The sequence below is a fragment of the Jaculus jaculus genome, chromosome 12 (assembly GCF_020740685.1).
Source record: "Jaculus jaculus isolate mJacJac1 chromosome 12, mJacJac1.mat.Y.cur, whole genome shotgun sequence".
Classification (NCBI taxonomy): Eukaryota; Metazoa; Chordata; class Mammalia; order Rodentia; family Dipodidae; genus Jaculus; species Jaculus jaculus.
Genome location: NC_059113.1, coordinates 22,947,577 through 22,970,150, shown reverse-complemented (window position 1 = coordinate 22,970,150; position 22,574 = coordinate 22,947,577). Strand labels below are relative to the sequence as shown.

At 50.5% G+C, this 22,574-nt stretch overlaps 1 protein-coding gene across 1 annotated transcript in view; it reads left to right on the top strand.

Moving 5' to 3' along the window:
- Nucleotides 1–22,574, top strand: part of Adgra2 (adhesion G protein-coupled receptor A2) — a 42,932-nt gene that overhangs the window by 14,169 nt on the left and 6,189 nt on the right. Inside the window, exons 2-13 of the mRNA XM_045130655.1 lie at nucleotides 4,207–4,278; nucleotides 15,173–15,244; nucleotides 15,472–15,543; nucleotides 15,710–15,781; nucleotides 16,157–16,320; nucleotides 16,717–16,930; nucleotides 17,681–17,845; nucleotides 18,890–19,088; nucleotides 20,059–20,208; nucleotides 20,337–20,498; nucleotides 21,267–21,491; nucleotides 21,693–21,909. Of these exons, the coding sequence (XP_044986590.1) occupies nucleotides 4,207–4,278; nucleotides 15,173–15,244; nucleotides 15,472–15,543; nucleotides 15,710–15,781; nucleotides 16,157–16,320; nucleotides 16,717–16,930; nucleotides 17,681–17,845; nucleotides 18,890–19,088; nucleotides 20,059–20,208; nucleotides 20,337–20,498; nucleotides 21,267–21,491; nucleotides 21,693–21,909 (1,784 nt within the window). The remainder of the gene's footprint in view (nucleotides 1–4,206; nucleotides 4,279–15,172; nucleotides 15,245–15,471; nucleotides 15,544–15,709; nucleotides 15,782–16,156; nucleotides 16,321–16,716; nucleotides 16,931–17,680; nucleotides 17,846–18,889; nucleotides 19,089–20,058; nucleotides 20,209–20,336; nucleotides 20,499–21,266; nucleotides 21,492–21,692; nucleotides 21,910–22,574) is intronic.

Below are 22,574 nucleotides of genomic sequence, written 5' to 3'. Positions count from 1 at the left end.
AAAAAGTAGGGACTTCGCCCCAACCACCACCACTTACAGAGGTCCTCTGAACAGGATTCTTAAACTGAAGTCTCAGGTTTTCATCTTGGAAAGTTGAAAGTGGGAGAATTTTGTAGTATTCTGAGTTTTTTATTTGAGATAAAGAATGAGATAGAATGGACATGCTGGGGCCTCATTAACTCCAGACACAATGTGTCACTTTGTGCATCTGGTTTTACATGAGTACTTAGGAAAGGAACCCCAGCCAACATGCTTTATGAGCAAGTGTTTTTAATCACTGAGCCATCTCCGCAGCCCACGACTTTGTTTTTTATCTAATGATCTTTCAAATAATTTGTTTGGAGAAAATACTTATATATATTTATATAAATATATTCATTTATTTATGAGCAGAGAGTGAGAGGGTTCTTCAGGGCCTCTTGCTGCTACAAACAAGCTTCAGATGCATGCTCCACTTTGTGCATCTGACTTTATGTGTATAGTTTAGAATCAAAGCTGGGGTTGATAGACTTTGCAAGCAAGTATCTTTAACCACTGAGCCATCTCCTGGCCCAATATTTTACTTCTTTATTAGAAGGCATTTTTAGCCTGGAAAGGTGTTGGGAGTGAAGGCATGAGGATCAGGTAGACACAGAGAGAGACCATTTTGCGAGTGTAAGATTTTTTAAAATTATTTATTTATTTGAGAGAGTGAGAAAAAGAGGCAGAGAAAGACACACACACAGAGAAAATGGGTGCACCAGGGCCTCTAGCCACTGCAAGCAAACTCCAGATGCATGCACCACCTTGTGCATCTGGCTTTATGTGGGCACTGTGGAGCCAAACCCAGATCCTTAAGCTTTGCAGCAAGCACCTTAACAGCTGAGCCATCTCTCTAGTGTAGATTTTATTATTATTATTATTATTTGAGAGCAACAAACAGAGAAAGAGGCAGATAGGTAGATAGAGAATGGGCACGCCAGGGCCTCTGGCCACTGCAAAGGAACTCCAGATGTGTGCGCCCCTTGTGCATCTGGCTAACATGGGTCCTGGGGAATGGAGCCTCAAACCGGGGTCCTTAGGCTTCACAGGTAAGCGCTTAACTGCTAAGCCATCTCTCCAGACCTCTAGTGTAGATTTTTAAAGTCAGAGTTTTTCAAACTAGAATTCTCAATCCTGAGACATTCCCAGGAAATCAGACCTGCCTTCCCTCTCCCTAAGAGAGCCTTACACTTTGGAGCTTGAGCAGTGCTGCCCTGGGGCTTCTGCATTTGCAGACAGGCACGCGGTGATCCAGAAGCTCTGTTGGGCTGTCCTTCCATATTCCATTTCCCCTCCATTCCCCCACTCCCAGTAGCAATCCAGGCGTGGGAAGTGAAACTTTTGAGAGAGGCTCTTGGGGCTGAGAGGAAGCAGGAATAGATGCTCTTTCTCATCTTGACATTTTAGGATCCCTTCCTGGCATTCCCAAGCATTCTGAGGGGTCCTCTCTCCTCTGACATTTGTTTTTATTTTTAATTAATTTATTTTTTGCTTATCTATTTATTTGAGAGAGACAGACAGAGAGAGAAAGATGTTTTTATTTTTTGAGGTATAGTTTTGCTCTGGTCCAGGCTGACCTTGAATTCACTATGTCGTCTCAGGGTGGCTTTGAACTCATGGCAATCTTCCTACCTTTGCCTCCCAAGTGTTGGGATTAAAGGCATGGACCACCACACCCAGATCTCCTCTGACATTTAATGCATACTCTGTGGTATATAAAGGGAGGGAATTTGGAGTGGGATTAGGTGGGCTTTTGACTTTAAAGGTAGTTCTTACAGTTAAGGGCTTGTCAGCATTAATGAAGGGAACTGATGAGCCCTTTAGAAACCCTAAGAACAGACAAGTACATTTTGTGTATAATGCAAGTCAACTATTCTAATCCATAAGACAAAAAAAAGGGAATTCATAAAATTACTTATTGTTTCATATAATGCCTACTGTGAGGTTTTGCTTAGTTTTTACTGTGTGTCATGAATCAAACCTAGGGCCTCCTTCAGGCTCAACACAAGTACATGCCCTTCCTCTACCTCTGAGCTGTACCGCAGTTCTGCCATGAAGTGTGTGTTGTTGATTTGAGATAAGGGCTCACTATGCAGTAAAAGCTGGCCTGGAACTGATGTAGCCACGTAGCCAAGGCTGACTCCAGGGTGCCGGGGTTGCAGGTGTGCAGTACATGTCTGGCATCTATGATGTACTTTTTTTGAGGGTGGGGGATTAGAGGTAGGGTTTTTCTCTGTAGCTTAAGCTGACCTGGAATTCACTGTGTCATCTCAGGGTAGCCTCAGACTCATGGCTATCCACCTACCTCCACACCTGGTGCCACCATGCCAGGGCTATGTTATACTTTAAATATTTTTTTTTATTATTGACAACTTCCACAATTATAGATAATAAGCCATGATAATTCCCTCGCCCTCACTTTCTCCTTCACAACTCCACTCTCCATCATATCTCCTCCCCATCTCAATCAGTCTCTCTTTTATTTTGATGTCGTATCTTTTCCTCCTATGATGAGGGTCTTGTGTAGGTAGTGCCAGGCACTGCAAGGTTATGGATATCCAGGCCATTTTGTGCCTGGAAGAGTGTATTGTAAGCAGTCCTACCCTTCTATAGCAGACAGATTCAGGTTCACCGAGATAAACTTCCAGACCAGGCACAGTTATGGAGGAAGGGATTTATTGAAGCTTACACATCCGGGGGAAGTTCCATAATGGCAGAAGAAGCTGGCCTGCTTCACAGGTCCAAGCAGGGGGGGGGGGGGGGAGAGGGAGAGAGAAGTACAAGCCAAAAGCCAGAAGCCACAGCACACATCAGGAACTCCAGCTAGGCACACTCTGCCTATCTTTAGATTGGAATCTCAAGCCCACCACCACACCTTAAGATCCACCCAGTGACACTGCCTCCAGCCAGGTGGCTGCAGATGCAAACTACAAACAAAAAACTGAATATATTGGGGGCCATCTATTCAAACCACCACACTTTCCTTTGGTTTATGACATCCTTTTAAAAAATTAGTGTGTTATGTAGTATGTGTGAATGTGTGTGGTGGTGTATGTATGTGTGTAGAGGAGCATGTGTGTGGATGCGCATGCTATAGAGGCCAGAGGGAGATGTTCTCCTCTATAACTCTTCCACTTTGTTTCCTTGAGACAGTCTCCCATGGAATCTGGTGACCAGCAAGGCCGAGAATCATCCTGCCTCTGTCCCCCTCAGGGCTGGTGTTGCAGGCATGTGCAGCCATGTCTGGCTTTTTACATGGGAGCTGGGGATCAAACTAGGTCCACATGCTTATGCAGCAAGTGCTCTTACTCACTGAGCCATTTTGCTGGGCACCTATGTTAAGATATATATATATATGTGTGTGTGTATTTGTTTTTTGAGGTAGGGTCTTGCTGCAGCCCAGGGTAGCTGGATTCACTACATAGTTTCAGGTGGCCTCGAACTCATGGTGATCCTCTTACCCCTGCCTTCCAGGTGCTGGGATATGGAGTCTCAGGGTGGCCTTGAACTCTTGGTGATGATTCTCCTACCTCTGCCTCCCGAGTGCTGGGATTAAAGCTGTGTGCCACCACAGGCCAGCTGTTTTGTTTTGTGTTTTGAGATGGAATCTCAGCATGTAGCATGGGTTGGTCTCAAACCCACTGTGTAGCTTCGACTGGCTTTGAACTCAAGATCATCCTGCCTCAGCCTCCCAGGTGTATAGGAATTACAAGGGTGTGCCACCACATTGGGCTCCACCACTTCCTCTGCAATTCCTGGCCCAGATGAGGCCAGTCTTCCCCCAGCACTCTGCTCTAGATATTGGGTTGAGGGTTTGAATGTAAATGGAGCTGTGTAGCAGGCACAACAGAGGCTTCTGGAAGTCAGTCCTGGGGTTCCAAAGTAGAAATGGGGCATTACATCTTCACACCTGCTCAGCCTCCCGGCTCCAAGTCCCAAGTTAGATCCAGTCTATGGGAAGACTGTGTGACTTGGCATTCGGCGGATCCAACTCTCTGCCTGGACTGTTCACTGGCTTCTCCTTAAAACCTCCTTGAGTGACAGGTGGGTCAGCTGCTGCACAACTCTGAGGGTGCCACGTACTCGCAGTACAGGCTGGCTGTCATGGGAACTGGAGTAAACACAGTATCTGCACTTCCCAGCTTCTAACAGCACCTTCTGTCTGCATTCTCCCCGTGCCTCCAGGCTCTTGAGCAACAACAAGATCACTGGACTCCGCAATGGATCCTTCTGGGGACTGTCCCTGCTGGAGAAGTTGTAAGTGCTGGGCAAGGTGGGGCGTTCTGGGGAGGATGAGGAGCATGGTTGCTGAGAGAGCCCAGAACCAGGGCCAAGTCCAAGCTAGGACTTGGTAGAGGACAGAGCTGGTCGGAAAGAGAGCAGTTGGTTCTCCTGCAGCCACCATAGGGTGGACTAGGAAATGCAGGGAGTCCTCACTGGTCTAGGTGGGAACGGGGCTACGGGAAGCTCATTAATGCTCTTTAATGAGCAATTAGCTGACAGGGCTGAGCCCTTTAGTCAGCCTCCTCCTCCCAGCTGGGGACCCAGCAAGAAATGGCTGAGATATAATTCGACTGAAGCCTCTTTCCTCCTCCCAGAAAAACAAATCAACAAACAAAGCTGGCTCAGGGAGGGGCAGAGTCCTAGACTAAGGATGAGGAATCATCGTTTCTGACCCTCCTCCCCAACCTCACCACTAGCCCATGAGGACCTCCTCCCTGTCTGTGGACCCCTGAGGGCTGATTGGAGCCAGTTTGTGGGAAAATTAATGAGTGAGCTATGGGCCATGGGAGGTTGTTAGGAAAATGAGGGGAGTCGGGATAAGGCTTGGGCAGGACACCTGACTTGGCATCCTGGCCAAGTCACTTAACTGGCCAAATGAGGGGCTTACATTGGCCCCTCTCAATTCCCTGCCTGCTCACAAGAGCTGCCGCTTGTACCATCATTTTGGCTTCTCTGGTCTCTTGGGGACCAACTTTTGCTTCCCCCCCTCACTCTCTCCTTCCCCTTCCTCCCTTCCTTCTTCCCCTCCTTCCTTCCCACTCTCGCTTCCTTTCTAGCATCTCACTTTTGCCCAGGCTGGCCTTGAACTCATGGTGATCCTTCTACCTCAGCCTCCCAAGTATTGGGATTAGGGGCATGAGCCACCACTCCTGGCTTTGGCTTCTAGATTTCCTTTCCACCCCTTCCCTCTCTGCCACTATCTCCCCCTCCTCTGCCATGTCTCCCTCCCTCTCTTGGGGTACTTCTAATTCATTCAATAGGACCCTTGGCCACCTCTTGTACATTTTGTCCCAAGGCTTTGAATCCATGTGCTGGAAGATATAAAAAGAGCCAGAGACTGAAGCCTGGTAGAAACCACAAATGTCACCAATACCTATGAATATTAAGGAGATTGAATTTTCTCCTCCCCCCAACCCCGTCACCTTCAAAGGAAGCAATACCAAGGTTAGAGGGTTTCACGGGCTGAAGAGAGTCTTCTCTTACAGTGGTGTTCAGGTCTAACCAGGATACCTTTCTCAAGAGGAGCCCCTCTCCGCTTTTGGTGGATGTGAAAGCTTTTGGCCAAACCCTCTAAGGCCAGGAGGAGGGGGGCGTCTGGTGGCCTGGGCAAGAAAAGCAGCCAAGTCCACATGTGGGTCAGGCTAGGGGTAGAAGGTACCAAGAGGGAGAGAGAGTGTGGTATGGACACATAGCTTTGTGTCTGGATCCCTCTGGCTCAAGCAGAGGCCAGGACCAAAGGACTGTCACCAAGTTGCTATCTATGTTTCTCTGGGGACCAGTAGATTGAGGGGTTTTTTTGTTGTTGTTTTGTTTCGTTTTTGAGGGATGGCCAAGGCTGGCCTTGAATTCAGAATCTTCCTGCCTGAGCCTCTGTGATTACAGGCATGAGAACATGTTTTTCTGTATGTTCTAAAACTGGATCTTCTCCCTGGAAGGCTTGATATCAAGACCAAGGAAACCAAATGCTCCTTCAGGGGGTCTTTTAGAAGAAGGTGAACCTCTGAAACCCTTTGTGCTACCCCTGAGGACCAGTTCCTCCCATAGGTGCTCTTCCTTCCCAGAGTTGTTAGTTAAGTTCATTTCTCAGAACCTCAGGTGGCTTTCTCTTCTTCTCTCCTTTTTTTTTTTTTTTTTTTTTTTGGTTTTTCGAGGTAGGGTCTCACTCTGGCTCAGGCTGACCTGGAATTCATTATGTAGTCTCAGGGTGGCCTCGAACTCACAGCAATCCTCCTACCTCTCCCTCCAAGTGCTAGGATTAAAGGCATGTACCACCACACCTGGCTCTTTTTGCTCTCACTCTCTTGCTCTGTGTCTCATAAAAGCTTGTACTACCCTGCCCGACAAAAAGAAAGAAAGAAAAAAGAAAAAATGCTGGACACCTTTAATCCTAGCAATCTGGAGGCAGAGATAGGAAGATTGCTGTGAGTTCAAGCCCAGCATCTGTAGCCCAGTCTTGCCTCAAACTCAGTGGTGATCCTGCTACCTCAGCCTCTCAAGTACTGGGATTATAGGTATGGCTTTGGTTTCTTGCTTTCTTTTCCACCCTTAGGACTACAGAAAGAGTTCTAGGTCTTCCTGGGCTAGAGTGAGACTCTACCTCAAAACAAACAAACAAAAAAACAGGCTGGATGTGGTGGTTTATGTCTTTAATTCCAGCACTCAGGAGGCAGAGGTAGGAGGATCGCTGTGAGTTTGAGGCCACCCTGAGACTACATGGTGAATTCCATGTCAGCTTGAGCTAGAGTGAGACCCTACTTCAAAAATGAAAGAAAAATTGGGTGTGGTGGTAGACGCCTTTAATCCCAGCACTTGGAAGGCAGAGGTAGAACTCACCATGAGTTCGAGGCCACCCTGAGACTCCATAGTGAATTCCAGGTCAGCCTGAGCTAGAGTGAAACTACCTCAAAAATAAAAATAAATCCTATTTATTATGTGCTGTGTGCAGTGTACATGGGAAGATGAGAGCTTAGCGAAGTGGGGGCAGACAAGAGCTGTGGTATGCATGGCAAGACAGGGAGGGTTCCTGGGCAGGGCTGGGCGAGCTCAGGGCCTCCAGCCTGCTGACCACAGCTGTGCTGATAGAAGGCAGCATATTCGAAAGAGTATACTTCATGATCGCGGGGATTGGAAAGTCCACAGTCCTGGAGCAGGCTGAGAAGTTAGACAGGAGCGGATGCTACCGTCCTGAGGCAGAAATTTTTTCTAAGAAAGCTCCCCCCACAAAGCTTTCCTCTGGTTAGCAGAAAACCACCTACATTGTTAAGGATGATTTCCATTACTTAAGCTTAATCAATTGTGTTTCTACATCTATAAAATAATTTGACAGTAGCATCTAACATTAGTTGTTCACTGTTTTGAGAGCAGGGTCTCAAAACTGTGTTGCCCAGGTAGGCCTTGAGGTGTTGAGCTCAAGTGATCCTCCTGCGTCAGCGTCACAAGGGCTTCCAGGTGCATGTCATGGCACCTAGCTGGATGAGTGTATGACTGATTCATTGACAACAGAAGTAGCCACATCACAACCACTGTCCTGGGGTAAAGGAAGGGCCCTTAAATAATATAGGTCTTGTACCCCATTCCTGGAGCTGCCAGGTCATTGGATCAGATAGGAACTGGGATTTTTTTAAATTAATTAATATGTATGTGGGTATATATGCCACAGCACATGTGTGGCGGACAGAGGACAATTAACGTGCTTATAGGTCACCTGCCTTGAGACAGAATCTCTTGCCACTGCAAATGAAAATCAGCCTAGCCCTCATGCTTTGGATTCTCCTGCCTGTGTCTCCCGTTGTCAAAGGCAGGGGGATCACAGGTGCATGTAGCATTTTGCAGCCAGCTTTATGTGGGTGCTGTGAAATTGAACTTGGGCCAGCAGGCTTTGTAAGCAAGCACCTTTAACCCCTGAGCCATCTCCCCAGTCCCCAGCCTGGGAATTTTTTATACAGTGTGCAGGCAGATTCTCATGTTCATGTAGAGTTGGGAGCCAGTGAACCAGATGACCCCTAGACTATGGGCCTATTCATCACAACTATGACGCCACAGTCTGGCATGTAGTTGGTGCCCAAGAAACACTGATCTTTCTGTCCAGTGGGATTCAGATGTCAAGGTGTGAGAAGCTGAGGCCATGAAAGTTCCATTTCCCATTGTCTGTAGACAGTAAGCTCCATGGGAATGTTGGGACCTAGTCTAGTAACTGCAATGGAAGGTTCAGACTTCAGAGCATGTGCCCACATTGCATCCTATAGCTGCAAGCCCCCAACCCTTTGAAAATGGAGAGGGGGGGGCTATAGAGAGTGAGAATGTACAAGTGTGAGCAGTACGCGTGCATGCCAGTTGTTTTATGCGCCGGGGAGAGTGCAGGTGGGGTCCATCTGTGTGAGTGGGGGCAAAAAGACAGGGGGAAGGAAGGAAGAATGGATGCAAAGCAAAGGGGGGATGTGTTAAGAGGATCTTAGAGGAGGATGCAGGGTAGAGATGGGAGACTCATCTCTATTAACTGGGCAGGATGGACCTGAGATCCTGCTGCCTAGGAGAGGCAGTTCATGGCTAGCCCCGGGAGTATACAGAGGGCCCCTGAGGGATCTTCTCTGTGACCTACTGCTCCTCAGCCTAGACAAGTCTGTGTGACTCAAAGGAAAGATTTCTGGGGTAGGGCTGGGTAGGGTGGGTGGGAGACACTGGTGAAATGGCATGAGTCAGGGCCAGCATGTAATCCCAGCAGAAGCACTAAAATTGCCTCAAGTTCAAGGCTGGCTTGATCTATTTATCAAGTTCCAGGCCAGCTAAGGATACACAGACTCTAGATACTGTCTATGTGGTGGCGCACGCCTTTGATCCTAGCACCTGGGAGGCAGAGGTAGGAGGATCACCATTAGTTCGAGGCCACCCTGCGACTACGTAGTGAGTTCCAGGTCAGCCTGAGCTAGCGTGAGACCCTACCTCAGAAAAAAAAAAAAAAAAAAAGAAAAAAGAAAAGAAAACCAAAAGAGAGAGAGAGGAAAAAGAGAGGAAGGTAACAAGAAAGGGAAGGAGAGAGAGAGAGAGAGAGAGAATATAGGAGTACTCTCTGGTGTAACAAGGCTCGAGACTGAGCCGTGCATCTGTCACTTGTTTCTTTCTGGGTGCCTGAGGAGTGCCTCCCCGAGAAGTTGTTATGGGGATAGATTAATTCATCTACTGAGTGCCCCCAACAGCATCAGCTTTCAGTAAATGGGTTCTCCTCCCCTCAAAGAATCCCATGTTGCACAGTGTTAGCCCAGCTGCCTGTTATTTGTAGAGTTGTGCAGACCACCCAGCCTTATCAAGCAGTTGTGTACTTGAAACATAGGTGTCTTTGTTTTTTGTTTTGTTTTGTTTTTGTTTTTTTTTTTTTAGAGAGAGTCTGTATAGCCCAGGCTGCTGCTTCTACCTCCAGATTGCTGAGATTAGTTTGTGGGATTTTATTTTATTTTACTTTTGTGGTGCTAAGGATAGGAACCCGGGACCTCCTGCATGCATTTGAAGCCCCATATCATGGAGCCACACTCCACCAGAAACATGTGTCAAAGTCGGCAGAGGACTTGTCCCTTGGGTTCCTGGCTTGCTTCTCTGACCAGATCCTCTAGCCACCAAGCCCATGCAATGAGAAGCAGACTGCGAGAAGACGTTTCAGGGCTCCGAGGGCGTTCTAGTTACCACAAGATGCCCCTGAGGTCCACTCATCAGGCCACAAGGGCAGACAAGCATCTGTGTGGGTATGAGGCTCTGTGTGGACACAGGCACTTAGATGCTTGTGCGAAGCTAGAGGGAAGGGCCCAGGGAGGGGAGCCTGGTGAGCCCAGGGATGATTTGTCATTGCCTAATGAGATTAATGAGCCCTGGGGGCTGGTATGCAGCGGGCGCAGGGCGCTCATTAGAAGCAGATGCTCAGGGGCATGAAGGCGGGGGCAGCTTTACTCTCAGGCCAGGTGGTTTCCATTAATCTGTGGGCGGGGCCAAGGGTGAGGCCTAGGGCTCTGTCCTTCCCTCTGATTCCCATTCCCACCAACAGGAGAGGAATGCCACATAGAAGCTGCCCTCCGCTGGGGCTGACAGGCACTGAGCTTAGGGAGGAAGGCTGAGAGGTTCAGGAACAGCAGTCTGGTTTGTTGAGGTCAGCACCAGTGTATGTGCTCAACAGACACGTGCAGAATGTCCAGAGAGGCCTTGAGAGCTGGGTGTTAGGAGTGGAGTCTGGGACCACAGTGGGTTTCCCTGGGTGCCAGAGCCCTTCCCTCTCTTCCCCCAGACAGCCTCTGTACATGAAGGGGTGTTCTGATGGGTTTTTCAGCCAGCCCACACTTTCTAGTGAACTCTGAAAGCCTTGTAGGGCTCAGGACAAGTTGCTCTGTGGCCAACAAACCTATAATTTGGTTTTCAAACCCACAAACAAGCAGGGAGGTCTGTGAACCAGTTTTGTGCCACCTCACCCCGCCTACACACACACACACACACACACACACACACACAATCATACCAACTCATACTCTTCTCAACTCTAATGGGATAGAATTCATATGCCGTGAAGTTCACCCATTTAACATACACAGTCCAATCGGTTTTTGTATATTTTACTGAATTATGTCACCATCACTTTAATCTAGGACATTTTCGTTATCCACAAAAGAAGCTTCAAATCATTAGCTGTCACTCTATGTTCCTCCACTAGCTTTAAGCAACCACTAATGCACTTTCTGCCTTTACAGATTTGCTTTCCTACAGATAGCTCATAGATATGCAATCGCATAATACATAATTTTTTAGGTTGGCTTTGAATTCACAGCAGTCCTCCTACTCAGCCTGCGGAGTGCTGGAATTACAGGCATCAGCTCTGATGCCCGGCTTATAAACAATCTTAAACAAGTAGATTCGTTCACACAGAACAAAATTTTCAAGGGTCATCCATGACTTAACATGTATCAGTACTTCATTCCTCTTTGTAGGCAAATGATATTCTATTGTGTAAATATATTATTTTTATTCTTCTGTGAATTGATGGACATTTAGGTATCATCTGTTTTTAAATTACTAGGATTGATTCTGCTAGGAACATTCATCTACTCCCCCTACCCTTTGAGACAGAGTCTGGCCATTTAGCCTGGTCTGGTCTTAAACTCACAATCTTCCTACCTCATCCTCCCAAGTGCTGGGATTGCAGGTGTGCACCACAACACCCAGCTGTAGTTTGTTCTTATGGCTCACACATTGACTCTTACCCACTTGGGCTCTAGAGTTTCTGTTTCCTTCAAAAGGCCACAGGGTGTGACAGTTTCCAGGACCTTGCCCTCCACTTCTGCTCCCAATGGTTCCTTCCTCAGCGCTGACACCCATAAGGGGAGAGGAGTGTGCCTAGAGGCAAGAGAAAGACAGTGTGGCCTGGATTCAGAGCCCAAGGAGAGGGGATGGGGAAGTTCCATCAGTGTGCTGCATTTTCCCAGGTTCCATAGCAGGGTTTTCTGGAAGCAGACAGGGAACGTTCTGGAAGCAGACAGGGAACAGTGGTGGATTCTACATCCTAGAAACTTCTGTGTGTCTTTATGTCTTGTGACCTCACCTAATGAATGAACAGATCAGCTAGAGCAAGGATTTTCTCTCAGTCCTTCCTTCCCTCCTTTGCCTTTTCCTTTCCCTTTCCTTCCTCCCCCTTTCTCCTTTCCTTCCTTCTGTCCTTCCATCCTTCTTTTCCTTCCTTCTCTCTTTCCCCCACTCCTTCCCTCCTCCCTCTATCTTTCTTTTTTAATTTCTTAAAAATTTTTTTCAGGGGATGGAGAGATGGCTTAGCGGTTAAGCGCTTGCCTGTGAAGCCTAAGGACCCCGGTTCGAGGCTCGGTTCCCCAGGTCCCACGTTAGCCAGATGCACAAGGGGGCGCAAGCATCTGGAGTTTGTTTGCAGAGGCTGAAAGCCCTGGCGCGCCCATTCTTTCTCTCTCCCTCTATCTGTCTTTCTCTCTGTGTCTGTCGCTCTCAAATAAATAAATAAAAAATGAAAAAAAAATTTTTTCAGGAAGAGGCAGAGAAAGAGAAATAATGGGTGTGCCAGACCTTCAGCCACTGCAAACGAACTCCAGATGCATGCACCTCCTTGTGCATCTGGCTTATGTGGGTCCTGGGAAACTGAGCCTCAAACCAGGGTCCTTAGACGTCACAGGCAAGCACTTAACCGCTAAGCCATCTCTCCAGTGCCCCCCCACCCCCATCTTTCTTAACAGTACTGAAGATTGGAGCACAGGGCCTTGCACATGCTAGACAAATATTCTAAAACCTGGATTCCACAAGCCCCTGAGATTATGTGCCTGATGTTAAGTTATAGGGCATTTTGGGGGGAAGAGCTCCAATCTTAAATTTTTCTGAGAAATGGGATAAATAATCATTCAGAATAGCCAGCTGTCAGGGGCCTTACAGACCCAAAACATCCAAATCCTAGGATGGCATTTCCTCCTGTCCCTAGCTACTTCCCTCACTCAGGGATCAGGAGGCTACCCATGGAACTGGGTCGTCAGACCTGGCAGGAGTCCCAAGGCTGACCCACTTTCTAGATCATTCCAAGGAACCACTTTGGTCATCTCTGAGCCATGCTGTGGGCAAGCTCGAGGCCAAGGGGAAGAATGCCAGGCTCTGTGGAAGACGCCTTGTAGAGAGGCCCCAAATAGCCCAAGCTGCAGGAAAGAGGGCAGGGAGAGGGGCTGGCCAGGGCTGCTCCCATCTGTAGAGCATCGGTGGGGCAGGCGGGTGGGGCTCGGAAGGGGGGCCAGGGAGGAAATGAGAATAAACACAAGTGAGCAGAGAGGGAAGGGGTGGGGGGGCTCAGCCCCTTGGCAGCCCATGAAGGGAAGTGACACAATGAGAAATGTGTTTCCCTCTGCCCGCCCCTCCATGGGGGTGGGAGGCAGATCCCTGAGAATGGCCAGACCCCAACGAGGGCCAGGGGCACATGCTGGAGCTACGCAGAGGGCGGGGCCTGGCCATCGGAGGAGGAATGCACAGGCAAGGAAGCCTAGGCAGAGAGACTCGTCCTGTATCCTCTGCGTGGGGCATGCAGGGCAAATCTAGGGCCCGGCCGAACCCTGGTACATACCCTGTGTATGTCCAGCACTGGGTCACCTTCCAAGTGCTCCAGCTTTCTCTAGAAACGTGGGCCCTACTAGTGGCTTTTCTTCTTCCTCAAGCGACTTAGGCCACCAGTGAATCCTTCACATAGAGGGAGTTGAGGTATAAGCAGCTGTGGTCATGGTAAAGACTGATCAGGTATCTTATCTCTGTCTCTGCTTCCGTCCTCAAGAGGTGACTGCACAAACAGGCTCCCTGGTGGGACAGGACAGCACCTCCCTGTCCAGGACAACCATTTCCTCTTGCCCAGCATGGAACTGGCTCAGTTAACCCTCTCCTGTCCATAAACCAGACCTGTTCCTAAGGCTTCAGACAAAGCCAAGACCCCTTGCCTCTTCTGTCTGGGGTGGGGTAGGGTGGCAGTGCCTTGGAAACCAGGTTAACCCCTGATGTCTGTCAGTGTCCTGTTTTCTTGTTCAGCCAGTGGCCCAACCTCAGTTTCTGCTTCCCAGTCTTATGGGCCCTTGGATGAGGATAGAGAGAATGTTCCCTGGGAAGTGCTCTGTATACTTGGGCCTGCTCTGTATTGGGTAGGTAAGTTATGACCCCCAGCCTTCCTTAATCATACCCAGCACAGAGGACAGGCTGCAGAATATTAGGGGGGGGGGGCAAGACTTACCTTAGTCCCAGGTACCCAGAGGCCTATATATGAGGTGTTGGGCTGAGGCCTAGGTGGGCACCAGCAGCCTTCTACCTCCCTCATCTGGAATCACCTGCAGTCTCTGAAAAGGAGGAGCTGAGAGTTGAACTTTAGTCTCAGAGGTATTTTAGGCACTGGATTTAGGGTCTGGCTGCTGTGAAACTCAGTATGAATTGCTCCTCTGGAGAGGCAACCTTTGAGATCCCTCTTGTCTTGTCCATAATCTCCTCAGCTTGCAGGCAGCTTCCCTGCCACTTCCAGTCAGTACTGAGATCCTAAGAAACACTTTGGGGAAGTCAAGGCTGAGGACCTTAAACAAGCATCAGCCCTGGGCCTTATCTGGACCCATTACCTGCAAGCTTGAATTGGAACTGTACATGGGGCACAGTCCATTGCTCACCCATCAGCCACCCTGTCTGCTTCCTCCTGTTCTCCAGGGATAGAATGAATGTTCACTTCCTCTTGATAGCCAGACCTAGCTATTTTCAGAGGTTTTCCAGAGCATCCCTCTGGTGTCCTGGAGCAGCTTGGAGGTAGAGGGGTGTGGAACACCAAATCTGGTAACTCCAGTTCAGAGCTTCCTCCACTCCTTGTCCCTGAAGCCCTTCCCACATGTCTCTTGTCTCCTACATTATCTCTAAGATAGTGATACAAAACGAGACTGTTCACTCTGAGCCACATGTGGGTGATGATGGCCAAGAATACGGACTCAGTTTGCTCCGAATGACTTGTTCCATGTGGAAGAGGTTACACGAACATTTACAGTCCCAGAACAAAGAAATCATAAACCAATGTGCCTACCAAATACATTGGTGGGACCCACAGGTAGGTGGGTGACAGGAGACTGGGGAAATCTCTGGATTAGGCCTCAGAGACTATGTGATAACATTCTTAGCTTTTGGGTTGGTGGAAGCTGGTGGTCTCCTAAGTTAATATATTACAAAGGTCTTACCTGGTAGTTTCAAGAATGTTAGGTCTGATCCAGAGGTGTGTGATAAATGGCTATTGAGACTAATGATAACTCAAGATAATTGTGGCTTTTCCACGTGTAATAGTCCAGCTCTCTGCAGTCATGAAGTTCTACTCAATGACTCAGTCCACAGAATCTTCAACGTATGGGTGGCTTTTTTGGGAAAGTTCAGTTCACAAACAAAAATCTCTGAACAGTACTCCTTGATGGCGACCAGAGGAGCTGAAGAAACCTGCCAAGGGGTGCTGTCCTTAACCTAGCCTCTCAACCAGTGTTGAGAAGGGCTGAATTTCAGAAGGCAATTAAGTCCCACTAAAGGCCAGCACCTGTGGTGACAGTAGATGCCCTGCCCTGGAAGCAGAGCGGTCCCCAGACTGGGAGAGGTGTAAAGGCTTTCCTGTTGTCTCCCACAGGGACTTGAGGAACAATGTCATCAGCACTGTGCAGCCTGGAGCCTTCCTGGGCTTGGGGGAGCTGAAGCGCTTGTGAGTGGCATGTCCTGAGCCCCAAATTATGCAACCTGGAGCCTTCCGGTTCTCTCCTTCTCACCAGAGAAACTCCTAAATCCTATGAATTGCCCATCTTACTCTCCCGCTATCTCATCTCAACCCCAAGCCCACCCCCAACATAGTTCCAGCCACACATGTGTCTCTCCCAAGTGGATCCATCACCTGCTGGGTACCCAACTTGCTGAATGTGTCTCTCTCTCTAGAGATCTCTCTAATAACCGGATTGGCTGTCTCTCCTCTGAGACCTTCCAAGGCCTTCCCAGATTGCTCAGACTGTGAGTGATGGGCCTAAGGTGGGAAGAAGGGGGAAGGAGAAAGGGAAGTGCTTGGGAGGAAGAAGGTGGTGGTGTACCTCCACTGATTCCTGTCTCCTTTTCTTCCATTCCCCACACCTCTGGCCTAGAGAGACCCTAAGAGCCCATCTCTCCCATCCCCCTGCAGAAACATATCTGGAAACATCTTCTCCAGTCTGCAGCCTGGGGTTTTTGACGAGCTGCTAGCCCTTAAGGTGGTGTGAGTATCTTCCCTTGACCAGGACCAAAGCCCTGTTCTGATCCTTTGCCCAAGAGGGACACCCCTAAGCATGCTGGGCCTGAGGGATCTGAAGCCCATCCACCTAGCCCACCTTTATTTCTAATGAACATCTCAGATCCAGCCTCTTCTCAATCCCTAAGCTTCTACTCATCCAGTTGACTGGGTCTAAATGTGTGGGTACTTCTGGCATGACTGTGGCACTGCCAAGCCCATCCCAGACAGCCTGTTGAGTAGGCAGACCATCAGAAATGCCCTAGATTGACCATGTCCTGGTCAGTAGGGTACACATGTACAAAAGGTTGTCTTTTCTAGCTGTTGCCTGCCTCACTCCCAGCCCACACTGTGCCCTTGCAGGGACTTTGGCACCGAGTTCCTGACTTGTGACTGCCATCTGCGCTGGCTGCTGCCTTGGGCCCGGAATCATTCCCTGCAGCTATCTGAACGCACACTCTGTGCCTATCCCAGCACCCTGCATGCCCAGGCCCTGGGTAGCCTCCAGGAGGCTCAGCTCCGTTGTGGTGAGCAAACCTTCAGCCTGAACAACCCTCAGGGACCATCCCCAACCTCAGGTCCCAGGCAAAGAGATCCATCCCTCCACCTACAGTCCAGTGGCCTAAGACTCTCTGGGTCCTGTGTGTGGCTGTGTAATGAGCATGCCCTGAGGCAACCCTTTCTCTAATCCCCCAGTGGGTGACCCTCTTTGGGGAAAGCTTGCCTGTTTATGTTTTCATCTTGTCTCACACCCCGGATAACGCCTTCATCTGCTCCTCTCCCTTGCTCTTATCTAGCAGACTTTCCCCTGACCCCTTTCCTTCCTAGCCAGAGCAGGCTACAGACAGTGGGTCAGTCCCATTCACACACAGAGGCTCACATATCTGTGCATTCAGGCCTCACCATTGGTGTCTCGTCCACAGAGGGGACTCTGGAGCTGCACACACACCACCTCATCCCATCCTTGCGCCAAGTGGTGTTCCAGGGTGATCGGCTGCCCTTCCAATGCTCTGCCGGCTACCTGGGCAACGACACCCACATCCACTGGTACCACAATGGGGCACCCGTAGAGGGTGATGAGCAGGCAGGCATCATCCTGGCTGAGAGTCTCATTCATGACTGCACCTTTATCACCAGGTAAAGGCCCTGCTTCCTGCATCCTCTCTTAGCCCAGGGGATAGGGAAGGACAGCCACGGTTTCTATCACCCTGTGGACATGCTCCTGACAAAATCTCTTTCCGTCTCTGTTTATGGAAAGCTAGTATGCAATAATAAATGGTCTAGCCAGGCATGGAGGCTCATGCCTTTAATCCCAGCACTTGGGAGGCAGAGGTAGGAGAATCCCCATGAGTTCAAGGCCACCCTGAGACTACACAGTGAATTCCAGGTCAGCCTGGGCTAGAGTGAGACCCTATCTTGAAAACCAAACAAACAAAGAGAAGTTAGAAATTAATACCCCCCAAAAGTAAACAAATGCCTGATAGGGAAAAGTGACATTTGAAATGTTAGTATTTTTACAATGCCTATAGTGGCATTCAATGATAAAGGGGAGGAATGTGTATTTAAAGGAAGGACCTGAGCCAGGGTGTGGTGGTGCATGCCTTTAATTCCGGCATTGGGGGGGGGGGGGCAAAGATAGGGGTCACTGTGAATTTGAGGCCACCCTGAGACTACAGAGTGAATGCCAGGTCAGCCTGAGCTAGAGTGAAACCCCACCTTGAAGAAAAGAATGCCCCCCCCCCTCAAAAATAAAATAAAGGATCTGAAGCTGATGCCTCAGGACCAGGTACAGGTGGGTGGGCGGGCCGAGGGCGTGGAGGGGAGGGCAGTGGCCGCAGGGCTGGGCCCTGCCCCACCTCCGCTGCTAACCCCCACCCCCGTCCGCAGCGAGCTGACCCTGTCTCACATCGGCGTGTGGGCCTCCGGCGAGTGGGAGTGCTCTGTGTCCACAGTCCAGGGCAACGCGAGCAGGAGGGTGGAGATAGTGGTGCTGGAGACGTCCGCCTCCTACTGCCCTGCTGAGCGCGTGGCCAACAGTCGCGGGGACTTCAGGTTAGGTAGCCTGCTTTGCAGAGGGCCGGCCGCTCCCACCCCTGCATCCTTTGTGAGCACAAATGCCCAGCTATTCCACCTTCACCTCTTCCCTTGAGCCCCAGACACTCCAGCCTGTCATTTAGCCCGAAGCCCTGCTGTTGCATTTCTAGAGACCTTATCTTCATACAACTAAAATAAAGGCTTTTAATTAATTAATTATTTATTTATTTGAGAGCGACAGACACAGAGAGAAAGACAGATAGAGGGAGAGGGAGAGAGAATGGGCGCGCCAGGGCCTCCAGCCTCTGCAAACGAACTCCAGACGCGTGCGCCCGCTTGTGCATCTGGCTAACGTGGGACCTGGGGAACCGAGCCTCGAACCGGGGTCCTTAGGCTTCACAGGCAAGCGCTTAACCGCTAAGCCATCTCTCCAGCCCAAACAAAGGCTTTTAATTGCTTTTGTCCACTACTGGTTTGCAAAGGCCCCCCACAAATAAGTGTCAAATTTTAATATTCTACAGACCCTGTGTATGGCAGGGCAGGGGGGGGGGGTACTATTCTCCCCACAGTACAGCTGAAAATACAGAGGCTCAGAAAGGAACGGGGACCTGGCTAATAAAGGGTAGAAGTTGGACTTAAGTACGTAATTCTGAGTTGTACTCCCATATCACCTGCCACAGCATTGCCCAAATAAACTGAGAGAAAGCAGAACATGGAGGCTGGGGAGATGGGTAAGAGCGCTTGCCACTCAAGTATGAGGGCCTGAGAGGAACTGAGTTTGATCCCCAGCATTCCTGTAAAAAGCTGCATGTGGTCATGTGTGCCTGTCACTCCAGTTGTATCAGAACCAGAAACAGTAGCACCCCTGGGGCTTGCTGGACAGCCACTGTGACCAAAAATACAGCCACTTCTGGTTCAGCTCGAGACTCCATCTCAGGAAGACAAGCAGAAAAGCAATAGTGGAAGCACACGCCTCAGGGTCTACTGGCATAATCCCAAGGCTGGGGAGAGGCATTTGTCCTAAGGAGCCTGAGTCATGACACCTTCCCACCTTTCCTCCAGATGGCCCCGAACACTGGCGGGCATCACAGCCTACCAGTCTTGCCTACAGTATCCCTTCACCTCGGTGCCCCTGAGTAGAGGGGCCCCAGGTACCCGAGCCTCACGCCGCTGTGATCGAGCTGGCCGCTGGGAGCCAGGGGACTACTCCCACTGTCTGTACACCAATGACATCACCAGGGTGCTCTACACCTTTGTGCTGGTAAGCTGGGGTGGGCAGGGGCTGCCCTTCGTGCTTTGGTCTTTTAGAGTAGCCAGGGATGGAGCCTTGTGCTCCATGAGGGATGGGTACCCAACCCCTGTGCCCTTGGGTGAACATAGAGGGTGGGCACAGGTGGGACCACTGGGCTGGCACCTTCTCTGTGGCACTCTTCTCCAACCTCCCTCTTAGAGGCCAGGCCTCCTCCACCCCACTCCCTGCCTTATTCAGTGCCCTGAGTCACTTCCACTGTCTTAGGTCAGTGGAAGATGCTTGTGTGACCTAGTGTGATGATCAGGGTCTCATGTGTGGCCTCCAAACTTTGTCTTTTGTAATATTTTATTTTTAATTATTTGAGAGAGAGAGAGAGGGAGAGAGAGGCAGATAGAAAGAGAGAGAGAAAGAGAGAATGGGCATGCCAGAGCCTCCAGCCACTGCAAAAGAACTCCAGATGCATGTGCCACCTTGTACATCTGGCTTACGTGGGTCCTTTGGCTTTGCAGGCAAGCGCCTTAACTGCTAAGCCCTGTCTTTTTTTTTTTTTTAATTTTTTTTTCTTTTAAGGTAGGGTCTCTCTCTAGCCCAGGTTGACCTGGAGTTCACTACGTAGTCTCAGGATGGCCTCAAACTCCCAGTGATCCTCCTACCTCTGCCTCTCTAGTGGTGGGACTAAAGGCCTGTGCCATCACGCCCAGCTGTAGCCTCCAGTCTTTTTTTTTTTTTTTTTTAAGAGAGAGAAAGAGGCAGATAAAGAGAGCATGAGCATATAAGAGCCTCCAGCCATTGCAACTGAACTGCAGATGCATATGCCACCTTGCACATGTGGCTTACTTGGGTCCTGGGTGATCAAACCTGGGATCTTTGACTTTGCAGGCAAGCACCTTAACCACAAAACCATCTCTCCAGCCCAAGTGGCCTTCAATCTTAACAGACCCAGCAAGTGACCTTGTCTTTCTCCCCCTGGTGCTCTCAGATGCCCATCAATGCCTCCAATGCACTAACCCTGGCCCACCAGCTGCGTGTGTACACCGCGGAGGCCGCCAGCTTCTCAGACATGATGGATGTAGTCTATGTGGCTCAGATGATCCAGAAATTTTTGGGTTATGTTGACCAGATCAAAGAGGTGAGAATGAATTTGTCCTTCAGGGCTCCTGGATGCCACCCTCCCACCAGCTGAGGCCTCTCATGCCCCAGTCCTAGGTGGCAAACCCCACTTTTGCCCTCGGTGATGGCCCTGCTCCACCCCCACAGCTGGTGGAGGTGATGGTGGACATGGCCAGTAACCTGATGCTGGTGGATGAGCACCTTCTGTGGCTGGCCCAGCGTGAGGACAAGGCCTGCAGTGGCATCGTGGGTGCCCTGGAGCGCATTGGGGGAGCTGCCCTCAGCCCCCATGCCCAGCACATCTCTGTGGTACTGTAGGTTGGCGTGGGAGGGACTTCTCAGGGGCTGAGGACTGGGGATGGGGTGCCTTAGAGTAGAATGGGGCCAGCCTTCATAATGCACAGAAGGGAAGTGATGCCCTCTTCCAGATACAGTCACCAGGCTCCAGCTGGCAAGTGAAGCAGACATGGCTGAGTTGTGAGCTATCAGGGTAGTGCAGAGGAAAGGGTCCCAGCAATTCTAGAGTTATGCAGGACTGCCTGCCTGGTGGGGAACCGAGTAGGAGGCTGAGCCTGATGGAAGCCAATAGGTGCACACAGGGAAGGAGTGCAAGGAAGAGGAAGGCTTGGTCCCAGGGCTTTCAGAACTTGAAACAGACTGAGGAGTGTCTGAAGTTCACTGAGGGGACACTGACATTTCCAAGCTGGAGGAGAGAACAATCATGGGAGCGTTCTGTAACATGTGTTAGGTACCTTGGGAGAAACAGGGGAGGTGAGACATGGACCCTGCATGGCAGCTGAAATGGGGCAACAGGATTAGCACTTGTTAAGAGGTAAGATAAGCAGATACAGCGAGTGCGGGAGCACGCCAGACCCTTGGGGGAAGAAGGCCCGCGGGGCCGGGGGTGGTGTGGGTGATTGGTCTCATGGCCTGTGTCAGAATGGCCATGCCTGGAAAAGTCAGTGAGGAACAAAGGGTGAGGACTCAGCTGGAACAGATCTGCAGAGAGGGAATGTGTGGTCTTGGGCAGAAGGCCACCATATCTGAAACTCAGGGGTGACAAGTTTCCCATCCTAGAACTCACGGAACGTGGCTTTGGAGGCCTACCTCATCAAGCCGCACAGCTATGTGGGCCTGACCTGCACTGCCTTCCAGAGGAGGGAGGTAGGAGCGTCAGGGACGTCGCTGGGCAACGCTGGCCAGAACACCTTGCCCGAGCCCGAGCCCCTGGCCGACCAGCAGCTCCGCTTCCGCTGCACCACTGGGAGGCCCAACATCTCGCTGTCCTCCTTCCACATCAAGGTGGGCACTGGGGGAGGAGGTGTGGGGCTGGAGACCAGCAGCTGCGGAGGGTGGTGCTGAGGGATGCAGCTGTCTGGTGCAGAGGTGGGTATAAGAGGTGGTAAAAGGTGGGAGGTGGGGAAGAGGAAGACAGGAAGGCTGCGGGAGACATCAGAGCCCAGGGGTGCCGAGTGTCTCTGAGGAGCTCCTGTGTCCCCTCAGAACAGCGTGGCCCTGGCCTCCATCCAGCTGCCTCCCAGCCTGTTCTCAACCCTTCCGGCTGCCCTGGCTCCCCCAGGCCCCCCAGATTGCACCCTGCAGCTGCTGGTCTTCCGAAATGGCCGCCTTTTCCGCAGCCATGGCAACACTTCCCGCTCTGGAGCAGTTGGGCCTGGCAAGAGGCGTGGCGTGGCCACTCCGGTCATCTTTGCAGGAACTAGTAAGGGACTAACTCCCGGCACATTTCTGTCCCATGCCCCTCACCCAGCCTGTCCAACCTGTGAAGGAAGGGTCTGATGGAGAAAAGGCTTAGGAGGACACACTCTTACATTCCAGGTGTATCCCATTTCAAGGAAGCTGTAAGCACACACCCTCAGCTCCTTCCCTCTGCTCATTTCAAAACCTATAGACTTCTTGTACTGACACATGGGCCCGAGGCAGACAAGCAACACCATAGGTGCCTCCTGATAGCTAGGTACTACCTGTAGTGTTAGAAGGAGAAAATCCTGAAGGCCATGCCTTGTTCTACAGGGACCGCCGCTTCCCCGACTTGTGGAAAGCCTGAATAACACCTCAGGGCCACCCTAGCCAGAGGTTCACCAGGCTGCTGGACAGGCAGCCCTGGTGAGAAGTGTCCTAATAAGGCAGAAGAGCTTTGGCATGTAGTCAGAGGCGGTGAAGAGTAGGGTGGGGGAAACAGCAACTGGGGGTCACCTGCAGCCTCATGGCCCAGCTGCTTGTCTCAGAAAGGAGAGCTCTTCCTTCCGGCCGCCCACACATGCCAGTCTTCTACGACTCCTCCCACTCTCCAGCCTCTGCCTGTTCACCAGGCTGTCCTCAGTGGATCTCACACTGCCACACTAGGTTCATTTGAAAATGCCACCA